This window comes from Tenrec ecaudatus, chromosome 13 (genome assembly GCF_050624435.1).
Source record: "Tenrec ecaudatus isolate mTenEca1 chromosome 13, mTenEca1.hap1, whole genome shotgun sequence".
NCBI classification, from domain to species: Eukaryota; Metazoa; Chordata; class Mammalia; order Afrosoricida; family Tenrecidae; genus Tenrec; species Tenrec ecaudatus.
In genome coordinates, this window is record NC_134542.1 from 109,953,719 (window position 1) to 109,970,844 (window position 17,126).

The 17,126-nt window shown below is 38.8% G+C and overlaps 1 protein-coding gene across 1 annotated transcript in view; it reads left to right on the top strand.

The window, feature by feature from the left end:
* The window catches only part of LRP1B (LDL receptor related protein 1B), a 1,653,255-nt gene that overhangs the window by 1,151,012 nt on the left and 485,117 nt on the right, over positions 1–17,126 (top strand). Inside the window, exons 38-41 of the mRNA XM_075529151.1 lie at positions 11,363–11,489; positions 11,629–11,780; positions 13,138–13,262; positions 14,211–14,582. Coding sequence (XP_075385266.1) covers positions 11,363–11,489; positions 11,629–11,780; positions 13,138–13,262; positions 14,211–14,582 — 776 coding nt within the window. The remainder of the gene's footprint in view (positions 1–11,362; positions 11,490–11,628; positions 11,781–13,137; positions 13,263–14,210; positions 14,583–17,126) is intronic.

The window sequence follows — 17,126 nt, forward strand, 5'->3', positions numbered from 1 at the left end:
TGCTGGCCCGCACACACACACACACACACACACACACGCGCACACACACACACGGTACAATTCATATATCACTAAGGAAGAAGTATTGTCAGAAGTAAAACAGAAGTCTATTTAGATAAAGTTTCAGGTGCCTTGTTTTATGATCCCATTCCTGAATTTGTTTCCAGCTTGACCTCCTGGCCAGGGGAAATGAATGCCCCTTCTCTGGAGGAAAGACTTACAACTTCTCTTGGTAAGGAGGGAGGGGGAGTTTAAAGGAGAATCAGCCCTAAGAGCACTTACAAACCTGCTTTCCATTGTGATGTGAGAACAGATGACCTCAGGCCAGGCCGAGGCCCCTCAGAGAGGACAAGGAGACTACCCTCAAGGACAAGTGTTCTCCTGGCACTGCTGCCCAAATGTGGCGACTTGCGCTTGTCTATTTCCCTATGACCATTTCTGGTAGTATTCCTACATCTCCTAAAACTACTTCTTAATTTCCCAGTTTTGGTTTTGTATGTAAATTACAAAGTACCACTTTGGGCAAAAAAAAAATTAAGAAAGAAAGAAAAGAAAAGATTTTCCATGACTTTAGGACAATTATTATCCAATTATCTTTTATTAAAAAATAATTTTATTAGGGGCTCATACAACTCTTATCACAATCTATACATACATCAACTGTGTAAAGCACATGTGTACATTCATTGCCCTCATCATTCTCAAAACATTTGCTCTCCCCTTAAACCCCTGGCATCAGCTCCTCATTGTTTTCCTCTCTCCCCGCTCCCTCCTCCCTCATGAACCCTTGCTAATATGCAAATTATTATTTTGTCATGTCTTACACTGTCCGACGTCTCTCTTCACGCACTTTTCTGTTGTCCACCCCCCACCCCCATTGGAGGAGGCTAGATGTAGATCCTTGTAATCGGTTCCACCCATCTGGTATCACCACTCTTACCACTGATCCTGAAGGGATCATCTCTCCTGGATTCCCTCTTTCCAGTTCCTATCTGCACCAGTGTACATCCTCTGGTGTAGCCAGATTTGTACAATTGGGATCATGATAGTGGGGGAGGGAGTTTTGAAGCATTTAGGAACTAGAGGAAAGTTGTATGTTTCATCATTGCTACACTGCAGCCTAACTGGCTCATCTCCTCCCCACAACCTTTCTGTAAGGGTATGTTCAATTGCCTACAGATGGGTTTTGGGTCTCCACTCCACACTCCCCCTTATTTACAATTATATGATTTTTTTGTTCTGATGATGCCTGATACCTGATCCATTCAACACCCTATGATCACACAGACTGGTGTGCTTCTTCCATGTGGGCTTTGTTTCTTCTGAGCTAGATGGCCGCTTGTTTACCTTCAAGCCTTTAAGACCCTAGACGCTATGTCTTTTGATAGCTGGGAACCATCGGCTTTCTTCACCACATTTGCTTATGCACCTGCTTTGTCTTCAGCAATTGTGTTGGAAAGGTGAGCATCATGGAATGCCAGTTTAATAGAACAAAATATTCTTGTATTGAGGGAGTACTTGAGTGGAAGCCCAATGTCCATCTGCTACCTTAATACTAAACCTATACATATATGCACATAGATATATTTCCACATCCTCATATATAAATATCTTTTCAATCATACAACACAGCTTACACAGATTTGGGAAATTTTTTAATTTTCTTAATGTATGGATACACTTCTGTAGTATTTTCAGGCTTAGATTTACCAACCTAATACTTTGAGGTCAATTTCCTGGGTTATTTCAAACAAGAAACCCTCAAACTCACTGCCACCAAGTCAATTCGGACTCACACACAGTGCCCTATGGCACAGGATAGAATGGCCCTTTCAGATTTCAGAGACTGTCACTCTATATAGAGGAGAAAGCCAGTCTTTCTCCCAAGGAATGATTGACGATTTAAACTGCTGACCAACTCAGCTATTATGCCACCCAAAAGACAATTCAAACTTGAATTTTTCAAAATTCCAAAATCAATAGCAATACCATGAGTGAAGCTTAATCTCCAACAGGTCACACACCCACACAAAAAACAATGACAAGTATTTTCAAATCTTCCTGTTCATGTTTAAATAACAAAAGCTTGTGGGGCTACTAGTCCTCCCCACTGATCCAGGTCCTTAGGGGAGGCATTGTGATTGTGGAAAATCATAACGACAGATAGACCAAGCAGGGCACAGGGGCTCTTTGTCCCCAAGAGAGTGCATGTAAATTCCAATGGGGGATATATAATGGGGCTTGCAGATCTTTCAAAAGTAAATTACATAGTAAATAGGTAATATCATTAGCGGTTAATATCACAAACACTAAAGAGGTGAGTAATCATCTTGCTCTTGATCTAATTTACCTCGAATGCCCCTGAGTCCTCTCCAGGTGAGCAATCTATGATTTTTATCAAGAGATGTCAGGAGAGGGTTTTCTACACTTTATGATGGATAGAACCTGATTGCTCTTATCTACAGATAACATCCAAGCACAAGGAATAGCCAGACTCAGATCTGAGACATTTTTAATGGTAGCTCCTTTCTGGCAGTTTCTTTTTTCCTTTTTTTGAGGGGGGGAGGTGTGGTTTGGAAGGAATGTGTTCAGCCATGAGAATGTGTGTTAAGATTTCTTTATCTCATAACCCTTAGGTTCTTCCCAACCGGAGTTGGCTTTTCAGACCCGTAATGGTGAGGATAGAGAATTTAGCTGCATTACATTCTGCTACAGCCCCTCAGTTGACTACCAAAGACTGCGTTCACTAAAGAGATTTCCAGTTGTTCCGGTCCACTCAGTCACTCACTCACTGCTGTCGAGTCAGTGCTGGCTCCTAGAAGATCGATACCGGTGTACAAGCTCCAGTCTAGCCCACAGTGAATGGTAGAACTGAGGTCATGATAGTGGATGGTGAGGGCGGCTCAAGGAACCAGAGGAATGTTGTGTGTTTCAACCGTGCTATAATGCACCCTGGTTAACTCATCCCTTCCTTGTGACCCTTCTGTGAAGGAACATCCCATATCTACAGATGGGTTGTGAGTCTCTGCTCTGACCTCCTTGCTCTCAGCAATCTTCTGATACCTGTTACCTGATCCCATCAAACCCTCATGATTGCACAGGCTGGTGTGCTTCTTCCATGTGGACTTGTCTTCCTTGCTAGATCGCCGCGGCATGTTTAACTTCAAGTCTTTAAGACCCCAGATGCCATAGTTTTCGGTAGCCAGGCACCATCAGCTTTCTTCATCACATTTGCTTGTGCACACATTTTGTCTTCTGCTATCATGCTGGGAAGGTGAGCATCACAGAATGTCTGGTTATTAAAACAAAGTGTGCTTGCATTGAGCAGAGGCTCAAAGTCGTCCACTTCCTCAATGTATGGCCATATAAATATATGTACATCGGCCAATACCTCTATTTTTATGAATTAATACATTTACATAAATGCACACCCATGTTTACACCTCTATCCATAGCTTGGCTTTCTAGATCGTTCCTTTGTTTCCTTCTACCTTCGTCCTTTCCCATCGTCACACTTGTCCTTCTTCTGCCTCTTAGGAATTCCTCTCAGCTAAATTGCTGTGACTCCAGTACCCGGAGGGTCTCTCAAGTCTTGCTGGTTGTTGATTTTCATTCCCCATATGTTCCCTGTCTATAGCACGGTTTGCTCACCACTCCCTTCCCCCACCTCCTCTTCCCCCTTCATCCCTCTGGTACTGTCAGTCCCATTGCTTTCTTCTCTGGCTTTATTCCCATGCTTCTCTTATATAGGTAGGCAAACCAGCAATAATGTACACAATACAAAAAGAAAACAAAAGATCGAATAAAAAGAGAAAAAAAAGAAAAAGATATATAAATAATAACTAGCAAAAAAAAGAAAAAGCATAGATAATCCCAGGGCGATCCACTGACATGACAACTATCTCCCCACTGGTCCTGGAGGCTCCTGGGGACTGCCCCTCCTAGTCTGAAGTCTATTATGGGGGGGGGGGGGCTTCAGGGGCTTTGAGGCTTTGCTTTGCTCCTGTTGCTGATCTGATTTGTCCCCCTTGCTTTGCTGCGATCTGGGGGGTTCAGACTGGACTTACTCCCCACCCACCGTGTGTTGGCAGTCTTGCCCTCTGTCACGGTGTGCTCCAGCGAGGGAGCATCATGTCTGAAACTGTCATAGGCCCTGTAGTTCTTTCTGTGCCTTATCAGCTCCATGCAGGTTTGTCGTCCATAGGGCTTGGTGTGCTGATATGAGGTCTAGACCCTCACTACCTCTTTTTCCTTCTTGGTTTGCTTTTGTGTGGGCGTGGCAAGCAGGCCCCTCCCCCATCCGTAGGTTTAGTGTTGTTCTCTGTAGCACATACTTCTAGGGAGGGGTCAGTTTGGTTCTGATTGGGGTCGGCCCGGTAGCCCACTCTGTTCATGTGTTGCTCTATGTGGTTATGTTACCATCAAGGTTTGTTACACTGTAGTGGAGTCTGCATACACACACCTAATTCTGTGGAGACACAACCAATACTACCCCCCCTGGGTGGGTTAGTGTCCTGCTCCCCCAGTGCCATCGCCATCCCCCCCCATTTTCTCCCTCCTCCTCCCCCCCACCTTTCCCCTTCTTTGTGTTGGAATGACATTTACATTCTTGGGTTAGGCCTTTTTGCCACCCAACTGCCTGCCCTTCAACCCCTATAGTGTGAGATAAATGGATTTTCTTCCATATCTACTGTGGTGGTTATAATTACCTCAGTGAACTCATGTTCTACTTGTCCTTTTGTGACTGGCTAATTGCACTTAGCATACTTTACTCCAACTCTTCCCAGAAAGTGATGTGATTCATGGACCAATCAGTGCCTCTTAGTGACGCGTAGGATTCCATTGGGTCTATGTGCCAGAATTCCTAATCCACTTATCTATTGAAGGATCTTTAAGTTGTTTCCAATTCTTAGTCATTATGAATTGTACTGCAATAAACATTGGAGTACAGACAACTAGTCCTGGTCTATTTCTTACCTCGTCTGGGTATATGCCCAGTAGAGGTATAGCTGGGTCATAAGGTAGCTCAATTTCCATTTGCTTTAAATATCACCAGATGGCTTTCCACAGAGACTGCAGGTATCTACACGACCACCAGCAGCGGAGGAGAGTTCCTATCTCACCACATCCTTTCCAACATTTGATGTTCTCTGACTGGGACAATATTCAAGGATTTTAAGTGGTATCTCATGGTTGTTTTAATTTGCATTTCTCTGATGACTAATGATTGGAACATTTTCTCATACGCTTATTCACCATTCGGGTCTCCTCCCAGTGAAACTTCTTTTCAAGTCTTTTGCTTACTTCCTCAGGGGATTAACACTTTCCTTCTTTTTTGCAGGCTAGGAGGGTATTGCAGATTTTAATAATAAGCCCTTTCTCTGTTGTGGCATTGCTAAAAATCCTCTCCTAGTCTGTGGGTTCTCTTGATACTCTCTAGGTGAAGTCTTTCGGTGCACACAGATGTTTTAGCTTTAGTATATTGTTGATTTCAGGTTTACCCACTTGTTGATTTCAGGCTTACCTGTGTGTATACTCTTCTCTATTTCAGTTAGCCGATGTATTCCCTAAGTTAAAATTCTTAGATCTGTCCTGATTCTTTCATTGATAGTCCTAATAGTTTGGAGTTTTACTTCTAGAACAGTGATTGACCGCGAGTTTGTTCTTGTGCGTGGGGTTAGGTAAGGATGTTGTTTCATTTTTCTACAGGTGGATATCCATTGTTTCCAGAACCACTTGTTATAGAGGGTATCTATCTCCCAGCTGATGCTTTGGGGGCCCTTTTGAAGATCAGTTATCTATTTGCTGATGGTTTTATTTCGGTTCTTTTCCATTGGTATGAATGTCATTATTCCAGTACCATGCTGTTGTGACCGCTGTGACTGTGGAGTAGGTGCTAAAGTCAGGTAAAGAAAGACCTTCAGCTTAGTCCTTCTTCTTAAGGCGTTCTCTGCTAATTCATAACTTCTTCCCTCGACTTATGAAATTGGCAGTCAGTTTTTCCAATTCTTTGAAGAAGGTTGTTGGTATTCGAATTGGGATAGCGTTAACTTTATTTAATGCCTTGGGTAAGATTAACATCTTTACTCTATTGAGACTTCCAATCCACAAGTATGTTAGTCTTGGTCAACTAGAGAAACAAATTCATAGACACTCATATGTATATAAGAAAAAGCTTTATATACAAAATCAATTGAACAGTGAGAAAATATCCAACCCAGTCCAGATCAAGTCCATAAGTTCAATATTAGCCCATATGTCCGATAGATATCTATAAAGTCCTCTTCAGACTCATGAATCACATGTAAAGATGCCAAATGCAGGAAGATCACAGGCCAGTGGGTGTGAAATCTTGTGGATACAATGGTGGTGTAAGCATGTCAGTGCTGGTGTGGGTCTCCACATAGCTTCTGCAGCTCCAGGAATCTAGAACAGCTCCATGTGACTTGTCAGCAGGAATGCCTCACCGAGAGCAAGCATGTATACCACCTTCAGTGAGCTATTTATTTCCTTAACACCTCCCAATGAAGTTACCAAGCTGCCTGGATTGATAGGCTAGACTCCACTCCTTTACTCTTAAGTCTTAAATTGACAACAGGTTATGTAACTATCACAATGAGCATGGGATATTCTTACACTTGTGGAGGTCTCCATGGTTTACTCTAGCAGGGTTCTACAGTCTTCCTTGTATAAGTATTTTTTGTTGTTGTTAGATATATCCCTACATATTTCTATTTGTTCTTGGATAATGTAAAGGGCATTGCCGTTTTGATGTTCTCTTCTGAGGTCTTGTCCGATGTACTTAGCAAACCATAAACTACAGTTCATTGATCTTGTATCCTGCTTATCTGTATTCCTCTATCGCTGCCAATACTCTTGGCAGCAAGTTGTGGAACTTTTGGGGGTTTCAAAGTATAGAATCTTGTCTGCAAATAGTGAGTTTCACCTTCTCCTCTCCCAGATGGATTCATTTAATGTCCTTCCACTCCCTTTTGTTGGTAGCTAGACCTTCCAGTATGATGTTGAATAGAAGTGGGGACAAGAAGCATACTTGTCTGGTCCCCTTTTCTCCCTTGAATATGATGTTGGCTGGTGGCCTTTCATAGGTAGCTTGTATTAACTTGAGGAATTTTCCTTCTAGTCCTATGTTCTTTTGTTTCTTAAACAGAGAAGGGTGTTGGATGTTATCAAATGCCTGTTCTGCTTCTATCAATATTATCATGTGGTTCTTATCCTTTTTCTTATCAATGTGATGGATCATGTTAATGGACTTTTGGATTTTGAACCATCCCTGGAATGAATCACACCTGTTCATGGTGGATGATATATTTTATATACTTTTGTATTCTATTGCCCAATATTTTGTTATGGATTTTTGCACTTATGCTCATTAGAGATGTCAGGCTGTCGTTCTCTATTCCTTGGGATACTTGCCTGTTTGTGTATCAAAGGTCTACTGGCTTTGTAGAATGAGTTTGAGAGTTTGATGTCTTTTCTATATTATGGAATAATTTGTGGAGGATCCCTGAATGCTTGTTAGATTTCTCCTGTAAAGCTATCTGGTCCAAGAGCTTTTTTGGTTGGTTGTTTCTTGATCACCATGTCTATTTCATCTTTAGCTATGGGTCTGTAGAAATTCTTGACCTCTATCTGGGATAATCTAGGGAAAGATTATTTTTCCATGTCTTCCATGTTGTTGAATTCATTAGAATACAGACCTTCATAGGACTTTTTGATTATCCTTTTAATCTCGTTGGGGTTCATTGTGATTTCCCTGGCTTCATCCCTCACCCTGGCTATTGATGTTTGCTCCTTCCTTTCCTTAGTTAGACTCCCCAGCAGCCTGTCAATTTTGTTGATCCTTTCAAAAAACACACAAAAAACAGTTTTTTTGCTGCATTGATTTTTTGCATTATTGCCTGTCTTCCCACTCACTTAACTGTTCCCTGATTTGTATTATTTCTTTTATTTTGCTAGTGGAGGGATTGTCCTCATGTTGACTCTATTTCAATTGCTGGAGGTTTTGTGATAGCGTGTCATTCATAAATCTCTCTTCTTTTGCCATATAAGCATTAATTGCTCTCACGCTTTCTCTGAAAATTGCTTTTGCTGTATCAAATAGATTTTAGTATTGTATTCTTATTCTCATTATTTTCTAGAAACTTCCGAATTTCCTCTCTAATCTCGGTCAGTACCCATAGGTGTCAAAGAAGATCGTTATTTATCCTCCAATGTTTTGCCCTATTTTTCTGGTTTTCCTTTTGTTGCTCTGCAGATTTATGGCGTGGTGATCCAAGAAGAACGTCTGAGTAATCTCTAGGTGTTTGAATGGACTCAGGCTTGACTTGTGTCCCAGCATGTGGTCTGTTTTCAAAAGTGAGCCATGTCTTCACTTGGTTTTTTGAGCTTGGAGTTCTTTGTCTCCATTTGGTTCCTAATCCCTGGAAATAGTGTCTATTCATTCTTTAGAATACTCTAGCTTCAGTTTCTATTTAACTAACTCATAAATTTTCTTTGTTTAACTTTTGTGAAGTATTTCTTGATTTTGGCAGATTCAGAATCTTTTGGTCTTAAACGGGTAAATCATTTAACCATAAAAGTCTTTTTTTCACAGTAAGATTTGGCTTTATATATTACGGCAGTTTATAAGAACACAACTATTTCCCTGGGGTGGGGATGGGGGGTAGGGGAGGGTGTGAATGAAGTCAACTCTGGTTTCTAGTTAGTTTTGTTTTGAATAATTTGTATCCAAAGTTTTGTGTCATTTCCATGAACTACCTGTTGGAGTATTATAATTTTGAAGTATATTATATTATTTATATTTATCATTATAGGCCTTTTCACCATTAATTTATATTAAGTATGGAGGGCACTGGTTATACCCTTTATGTTCTATTGCTATAAGCTATCATGGAGGTGGACCACCAGCTGCACACCAAGTCTGACCTTTGTAACCTACAGGATTCTCACTGGCCAGCTTTTCAGAATTAGATTAGGGTCCCAGGCCTTTTCCCCTACTTTTCTCTAATCCTTGTACCTTGGGGAAAATAATATTTGGTATGAGAATAGTATCTAATTTAATTATTTTGTTATTTGGCAAGGTAACATAACATAAACAAATGGCACTTCACTCAGTACAATTCTTGGCTTAGCAGCTTATCGGTCACGTGATTTTGGATCATTAACCTAATCAACAGATTTCATAGTGTCAAAGTTCTCGTTAAATATATGAAATGATTTCTATTTGGACGAGTCATGAAAAATATTGTGTTGTATTACTTATCTAGTGAATTTGGAAGAGGATTACTATGAAATTAAAAAGCATATTATATGCATTTATTTTCATATTTTCGCACCGGAGTATGTGGACAGGGAAGTGGAAAGAATTAGATTTCCTAAGAAAGCACATTTCTACTCTGTTCCCAAAGTGCCACCTCCACAGTGTAACATCCCTCTGCCACTTGAACACAATAACTGGATAGTTTAAGAGCATTGTTAATACTAGCGTTTTTCCTTTTTTAAAAAAAGAAATAGAATAGCAAATTCTGTATTCCAGCTAGTTTTTTTTCTTTTTAACCATCATTTAACCCTGCAAATTTTTAAAATCCTGCATTTAAAATACATATGGGTGTTCTGTTCCTCCTATACGTAGAGCATGCTAACAGTGTGTGCTCACCTGCAATCAGGTGTCTGACAGTGTAATGGTTTACTCATTGGCTTGCTCACCACAAGGTCACAGTTTGAATCCACCAGTAGTTCTGCAGGAGAACTATGGGCTTTCTGCTCACCTATAGGTTCAGAACTCAGGACTGCAAAGGAACGGTTCTTCCCTACTTTAAACGGTCTTTACAGGCAGAATGAACTAGAGGACAGCGAGTTATTTGCATACTGTAAAATAAAAAACAGTTTTGAAGTTCAAAGCTGCCCTTTGGGCATCATGAGAGAAACCCCTGGCCATCTACTTCATTTGGATTACAAACATTAAAAGTCCTGTGACTATAATTCTAATCTGAAACATGTGTGGGTGTGTGCGTGTGGGGGGGGGGGCAGGGTGTTGGTCACCATTAGTCAGAATCCATTAGATGGCAATGGGTTTAGTTTGGGGTTTCAGCTAGATCTTCCCAATGTAATACTAGTTGGATTTCCTCTGACCACATATTCCCTTTCTGATTTGTACAACGTGTAACTATTATTGAAAGTATCTTCTGAAGTGATTTGAAAAACCTCCACAGCAAATCCACTGAAATGAGTCATGTACCTTTGATGTTTTTATTGTCTTCATATTTTTTCATGTTACATAATCCATTAAATAAACACAAATATAAGTATAGGTTTTCTTAAATTTTAGTCTGCAATCTTTGCTTTCTACTCTTGTAAATGAACACTCATATATGTATTCAAATACGCACAAAAATACACACTTTTCATGTGTGTAAATGACTCAATGATTTCTGTGCTATCCCAAATTTCAATGATTAATGTGATCTGAGAGTTGAATAAAATTTTAGTGGATATGCCTTCAATGGAAGAATTAATGATATTTATCTAAAAGCATGGTTTTCTTTATTGCAATGTAAACATGGTATTTGTTGAAAGAATGAGTGAAGAATGCATGAAAATAATTACTTTTCTGCATTTCATTTTTTTACATTTTTGTTTTCTAAATGCTCTAGGTTTTCTTTCTGCATCACATGAAAAAATTACTGAGATTTGTTCTACATGAAACCATGTCTTAATATAGCTAAACAAGATAATGTCTAATTAGAATTTTTTTTCTTAGCAACCGACATGGACATAATTTGAACATAAAATCGATTCTTGTATGCATTAATTAATTCAATATTGATATACCACTAATTTTTACTTTTAAAATGTTGGTATAATGGTAATTAAAAAAGAGACAATAGCACTGTTCACTTTGAGATCCTAGTCTGCTAGGAAAAAAATATTAATGATAACTAACTTTATAAATAGACATATATACAAGTATGCCACTTCAAACCATGGTTTGTAGCAGATTACATGATAAAGCAATTAAGCAGGATACAGAAGACTTTTGGAAAATGATGTTCAAGTTGAAATATGAAAAACAGTTATGATAATATTAGGCAAATTTGTTGTCCTGATTTCTGATAGAAAATTACATGTACAAAGATTATTCTGGTAGAATTTTGAATTTATCCTTGAGATTTCCTTGTCTGGGTCAGATTCTTTTTTAATAATAAAAATTATCTTGCATAAACACATGCCTACACAAATTTCTAAATGACCTTATTTGAATGGTATTGCTATTTTTACAAAGGGTTATATTAAGTCTTGATGTATCTCTCTATATTACTGTATATCAATTATTTAATTTCAGCTACCTGTTCTGGACTGAATGGGGACAGATGCCCAACATTGGGAAAGCTCGCTTAGATGGCTCAGAGAAAGTTGTCCTTGTAAGCATGGGAATAGCATGGCCGAATGGTATCTCCATTGATTATGAGGTCTGTTAATTTCTGTTTCTTAAATATTTAAAGTCTATTAAGTGTCAAGTTGTATTATTTCACATTTAGTGTTCCCTTATTATTTGAAAAAATATGTGATAAAAGTCAGATTTTAATATTATTTTCACTTCGTCTTTAGGAAAATAAATTGTACTGGTGTGATGCTCGCACAGACAAGATAGAAAGAATTGACCTTGAAACTGGAAGCAATCGAGAGATGGTGCTGTCAGGGAGCAATGTGGATATGTTTTCCGTTGCAGTCTTTGGGGCTTATATCTACTGGTCTGACAGGTAATTTATTTTTCATAAATATTTGAGCCTCCAAATGTTATTTCAGTGTCCATTGCTTTACCCTTGTAGGATTCCTTAGTAAGGACACAAAAAGGGTCTCCCAAAGCCACAGAAAAGGCAGGTACTCTGGCTGTTCCAGACTCAAGCATTTCAACATCACCAATGTAATTTGGTTTGTTTCTTTTCTTTTTTATTAAATACTTTTATTAGGGGCTCTTACATCTCTTACCATAATCCATACATTCATCCAGTGTGTCAAGCACATTTGCGCATATGCCGCCATCATCATTTTCAAAGCATTGTCTTCTCACTTAAGCTCCCCATTTCTTCCAGCTCTCCCCCCACATGCCCTCCCTCGTGAACCCTTGATAAGTTATAGATTATTTTTTGCATATCTTTCATTATCCTCCATAGCCCCTCACCCACTTATCTGTTATTCGCCCCTCTGGGAAGGGGTTCTAGACCGAGCCTGTGATTGATTCCCCCTTTCTCCCCCCACCCTTCCCTAATCCTCCTGGTCTCTCTACTCTCCTTGTTGGCCCTGAGGGGTTTACCTATCCTGGATTCCATGTGTTATGGGCTCTTATCTCTAGCACTGTGCATGCTCTGGTCTAATCCTATTTGTAAGTTAAATTGAGATCATGACAGTGGGGGGAAGGAAGAACCTAAGAGCTAGAGGAAAGTTGTGCATTGCATCGGTGCTATACTGCACCCTGAATGGCTCATCTTTTCCCTGTGACCCCTCTGTGAGGGGATGCCAGTTGTCTACAAATGGGCATTTGGTCTCCACTCCATGCCTCACCCCCCCAACCCCCATTCACCTTCAGTATGGTTTTGTTCTGAGTCTTAGATGCCTGCTACCGTATCCCAATGACATGTCATGATCACACAGGCTGGTGTGTTCTTCCATGTGGGCTTTGTTGCCTCTCAGCTAGATGGCCGCTTGTTTATCTTCGAGCCTTTAAGACCCCAGACACTATATCTTTCAATAGCTGAGCACCATCAGCTTTCTTCACCACATTTGCTTATGAAGCCATTTTGTCTTCAGCAATCAATTCAGGAAGGTGAGCATCATGGAACGCCGATTGTTAGAATAATATGTTCTTGTGTTAAGGGAGTACTTGAGTTGAGGCCCAATGTCCATCTGCAACCTTAATTCTTAACATATAGATATGAGTGCATAGTTCTATTCCCCTCTTGTTATATATACACATATTTACATATGTACATGCCTGTATTTAGGCCTCTATAAATGTCCTCTTTATTTTCTTTTGGTCCATCTGTTATCATCAGTGGAAGTCACTTGCTTGTTTTTAATTAATGGAAGATTATTGTTTTTGCTCAACTTTTTTGACAGAGCTCATGCCAATGGGTCCATCAGAAGGGGACACAAGAATGATGCCACAGAAACAGTGACCATGAGAACCGGCCTTGGAGTGAACCTGAAGGAAGTTAAAATCTTTAACCGAGTAAGAGAAAAAGGTCAGCTTTACCACAGGGATCTATTTATATATATATAGTTACCTCTTCGCCCTCTCATTTTTCAACATTTATTATCTTTGTTCAGGATTTATTCTTACTTAACTCCAAGATATGAAGACCTACTCTAGCTGTCCATGAAAAGCAGCATGTATCAGACTAATTAAAATCTATGCAGTGATTGGAACGTGCATATTTGCCTAAGGTGACCCTGGTGCATAATTGCCATGCCTTAATTATAGGATTAGGGTTAGTAATATAGGAACACTTGATAAATATGAAGCTGCCGAAAAAAATACAGAATGAATTTTAGATATTAGAGAATCTCAGGAGGCTGAAATTTTGTTCTGTATTACATTGTATTACCTTATGATACATAGAGTGAGTATGTTCCCAGAAGGTACTGCTTTTAGGATGAAATATACTAAAGCCATCACTTTCTTAAGGTGGTTTTTTGTTTATTTGTTAGATTTTTAGTGGCATGATAGTAGTTTGGCTATATTCCTTTATTTTACTCCCATTAAGTGAATTATAATTAATTTTCATGACATTAGCAGAAGGTATAATGATTTTGGAGATGACGAAGGTCCACTCATAGTGGGTAATACGCCTGATAAATTTTAGAACAGTTAACATTGTCACTAAAACTCAGAATAAAAATTATGCCTAATATAGGCATACCAGAACAACAGATTTCTTTGACAACTTAGATGTTTCATTGACACAGAGGTTAAAGCCAGGCATGTTTCTTGAGAAATTTCCTTTTCGAGTGAATCAGTTACATGTGCCAAAGAATAAAAAGACAATATTCAATACTCAGTTTCTAAAGCAAAACATAAGCATGAATCTGCATATGTACTTAAGTATCTCTGTGTATATTTATGCATATGTACATATATATTGACATACATGCATGTATGCATGTGTGTATATTTATTTTGTCTTCCTCAGGAACAAATGTTTGTGCCAAGAACAACGGAGGCTGTCAGCAACTCTGTCTTTATCGAGGAAATTCACACAGAACATGTGCTTGTGCCCATGGATATCTGGCAGAGGATGGAGTGACTTGCCTAAGGCACGAAGGTTATTTGCTGTATTCGGGGAGAACAATATTAAAAAGTATACATCTTTCGGATGAGAACAATTTAAATTCACCAATAAGGCCGTATGAGAATACGCATTATTTCAAGAATGTGATTGCCTTGGCTTTTGAGTATAACCAAAGAAGAAGAGGCACCAACCGAATCTTTTACAGTGATGCACATTTTGGAAATATACAGCTTATAAATGATAACTGGGAAGAGAGAAAAGTGATTGTAGAAAGTAAGTAGTCATTTGTTTTGACTTTGCTTGGTGAAAACAAATATCCTTTGGATGACTAAAGAAATGATTGTGGTAATTGCATGGAGTGATTATATTTTCCCAGATTTTATACTCAAAAATTAATTTCACTATGTCGTCAGGATCCTCAAAAGCTAAAGAAGCAATTAACTGCTGGCATGTATCACATGAGTATTATGACCATTAGCTGCTGAGAGTGAGAACTCTCAATATGTTTTATCATATTATTTCTTATCAACAAGCATATTAAAACCCATGGAAAATAATTTTAGTACAAACTCATGCTAAATAATTTTCTTCCAGTGGGTACAATTATACTTTGAAAAAAATGTCTGCTGAATAATATTTTTCCTATTTATCTTTTTTCAAATACATGTCAAAGATTTTTTTAAAATATTTTGCATTGAAATATGATCATCTTTAAAAGAAAATGCTATTATAGAAGTACTCTAATGTTTAATGAGAGGTAACCATCCAAACGTGCTATTTTGCGTGGAATCAGTGCATAATTCAGAGAAAAATCTCTTTGGTAGCATCCAATATTTACAAGGCTTATTATTCCAGACCTTGTACAATTTATTTCTGTGATTTACATATATCTGCATATTTTAATTTTCACTATAAGGTCAATCCTTTTTTTCCTCCTTTACTTTTTAAATTGCAAAATAATATGTTGGAAAGTGTTTAAATAGTATGGATTTAAGCACAAAATTCCTGTCCATAACCATGATCATCAATCCCATATAGTTGATATTTCTTGTATCTCTAAGGATCTCCATTATGTGTCTGTGTATAGACTTTACTTATAGAAATGAAAGTATACTACATATACACGAGTTATGATGAAGCTAACTGCATTAATTCACTTGCAGTAACTGAAGATCAATTATCTTATATATTTTAAAGCCTGGCTACAATCCTATTCTAAGGGTAAACTTTAAGCATTTGTTTTTAGATGAAAATTCAGTTTGTTTCTGACGTCTCAGGATTGTATATAATGCTGCATTGAACATTTGTACATAGACGTTGATTTCTTTACCCATTGAGAAGCTCTGTGGTTGAGAAAGGCAGAAGCACAAGTGCAGACAATTGGGATGCGCATTTCAAGTTTATATCGAGTAAAGACGCCCTTCTAAAAGGCCATTTCAAATGGCACCTCCAGCACCATCTGTCCGAGGCTTGTTTTCCACACTGCTAGCAACAATGACTTTATATTCATTTTCGCTTGTGACAAATTTGGAAGTAATGGTGTCTTATGTTAATTTATGCCATTTGGGTCACTGCTGATATACAGCATCAGCTCCTATATTTACTCATGAAAATTACATATCTTAGTTTAAGCTTCATGTTACACGTCATCCCATGCTTTCTGCATTTAACAACTTTCACATTACTTTGTGCATGCTTTAAAAAGTCTAGGCTTTCTAGATTATTTTCATTTTATACTTCATAAACATAAGCTTATATAGTAATTTATTTCTTCTTTAGGTTACTATAAGTATTGATAATTTATGCAAATGTGTGTATCCTATGCTGGTATTATTGCTAAGTGCCATGAGGTTTGTTCTGACCCACAGTGAACAAATTTTGGATTTGCATATGTCTGTGGGCATATGTGTGAGGGATGTAGGTAGGTGTGTGTGTGTGTGTGTGTGTGTGTGTGTGTGTGTGTGTGTAAAAGCAATAATCAGAGTACTGATCATAGAGCTCATGAGTACATAGATGTACTGATCCCTTTGTCTACCTTCAGCAAGTTTTTCATTTTAATGCTTATTGACGTTATGTGCCGTCAAGGTAGTTCTTAAATATGGGCCCCATAGAGCTTCCTGCCTCCAGTGATGGCGGACTTGGAGCATTCAGAGTTGGAAGTGTTCCACATGGGACAGCGCAAAGAGAATGAACTACATTTTTCTATTTCTTGCTTATGTTTCATTAAAGGTTCATAGATAACCGAAAAGAAAAAGAGCTGAATCCACATTACATTCATCAATGTATGCATTGGATTTCTGTACTACAGAATTTTGATAGGCATTGTTTATAGAGAAGAATCATAGATGTTACTCCTTTAGAAGCTTTTGTTTAGACTTGCAGCGGTTACCAACTTATGGTTTGCGGCCCCTTTGGGGTCAAACCACCTTTTCACAGGGGTTGCCCGATTCATACCAGTAGCAAATTACAGTTATGAAGAAATAATGAAAATAATTTTATGGTGGCGGGGGGTCACCACAGCATGAGGATCTGTATTAAAGGGTCACAGCATTAGCAAGGTTGAGAACCGCTGGTTTAGAGGCTACTGTTAGCAAATCCACACTGAAACACCCCCGGAGATAATGGGGGCCCAGAGTATGAAAATCTGCCGGCGGGGAGGGGGAAGGGCCTCGTGCAATTTTTAACAGAGGAAACTACACAGTGTTGAGTTGAGGAAATGGAGAGGGTGAATGGAAGGCTGCCAGATGGCAGTCATCAAGTCAGATCAATACACGGTATAAACACTTGTTTTAGATTCCTTGTCATCAAATCAAAACC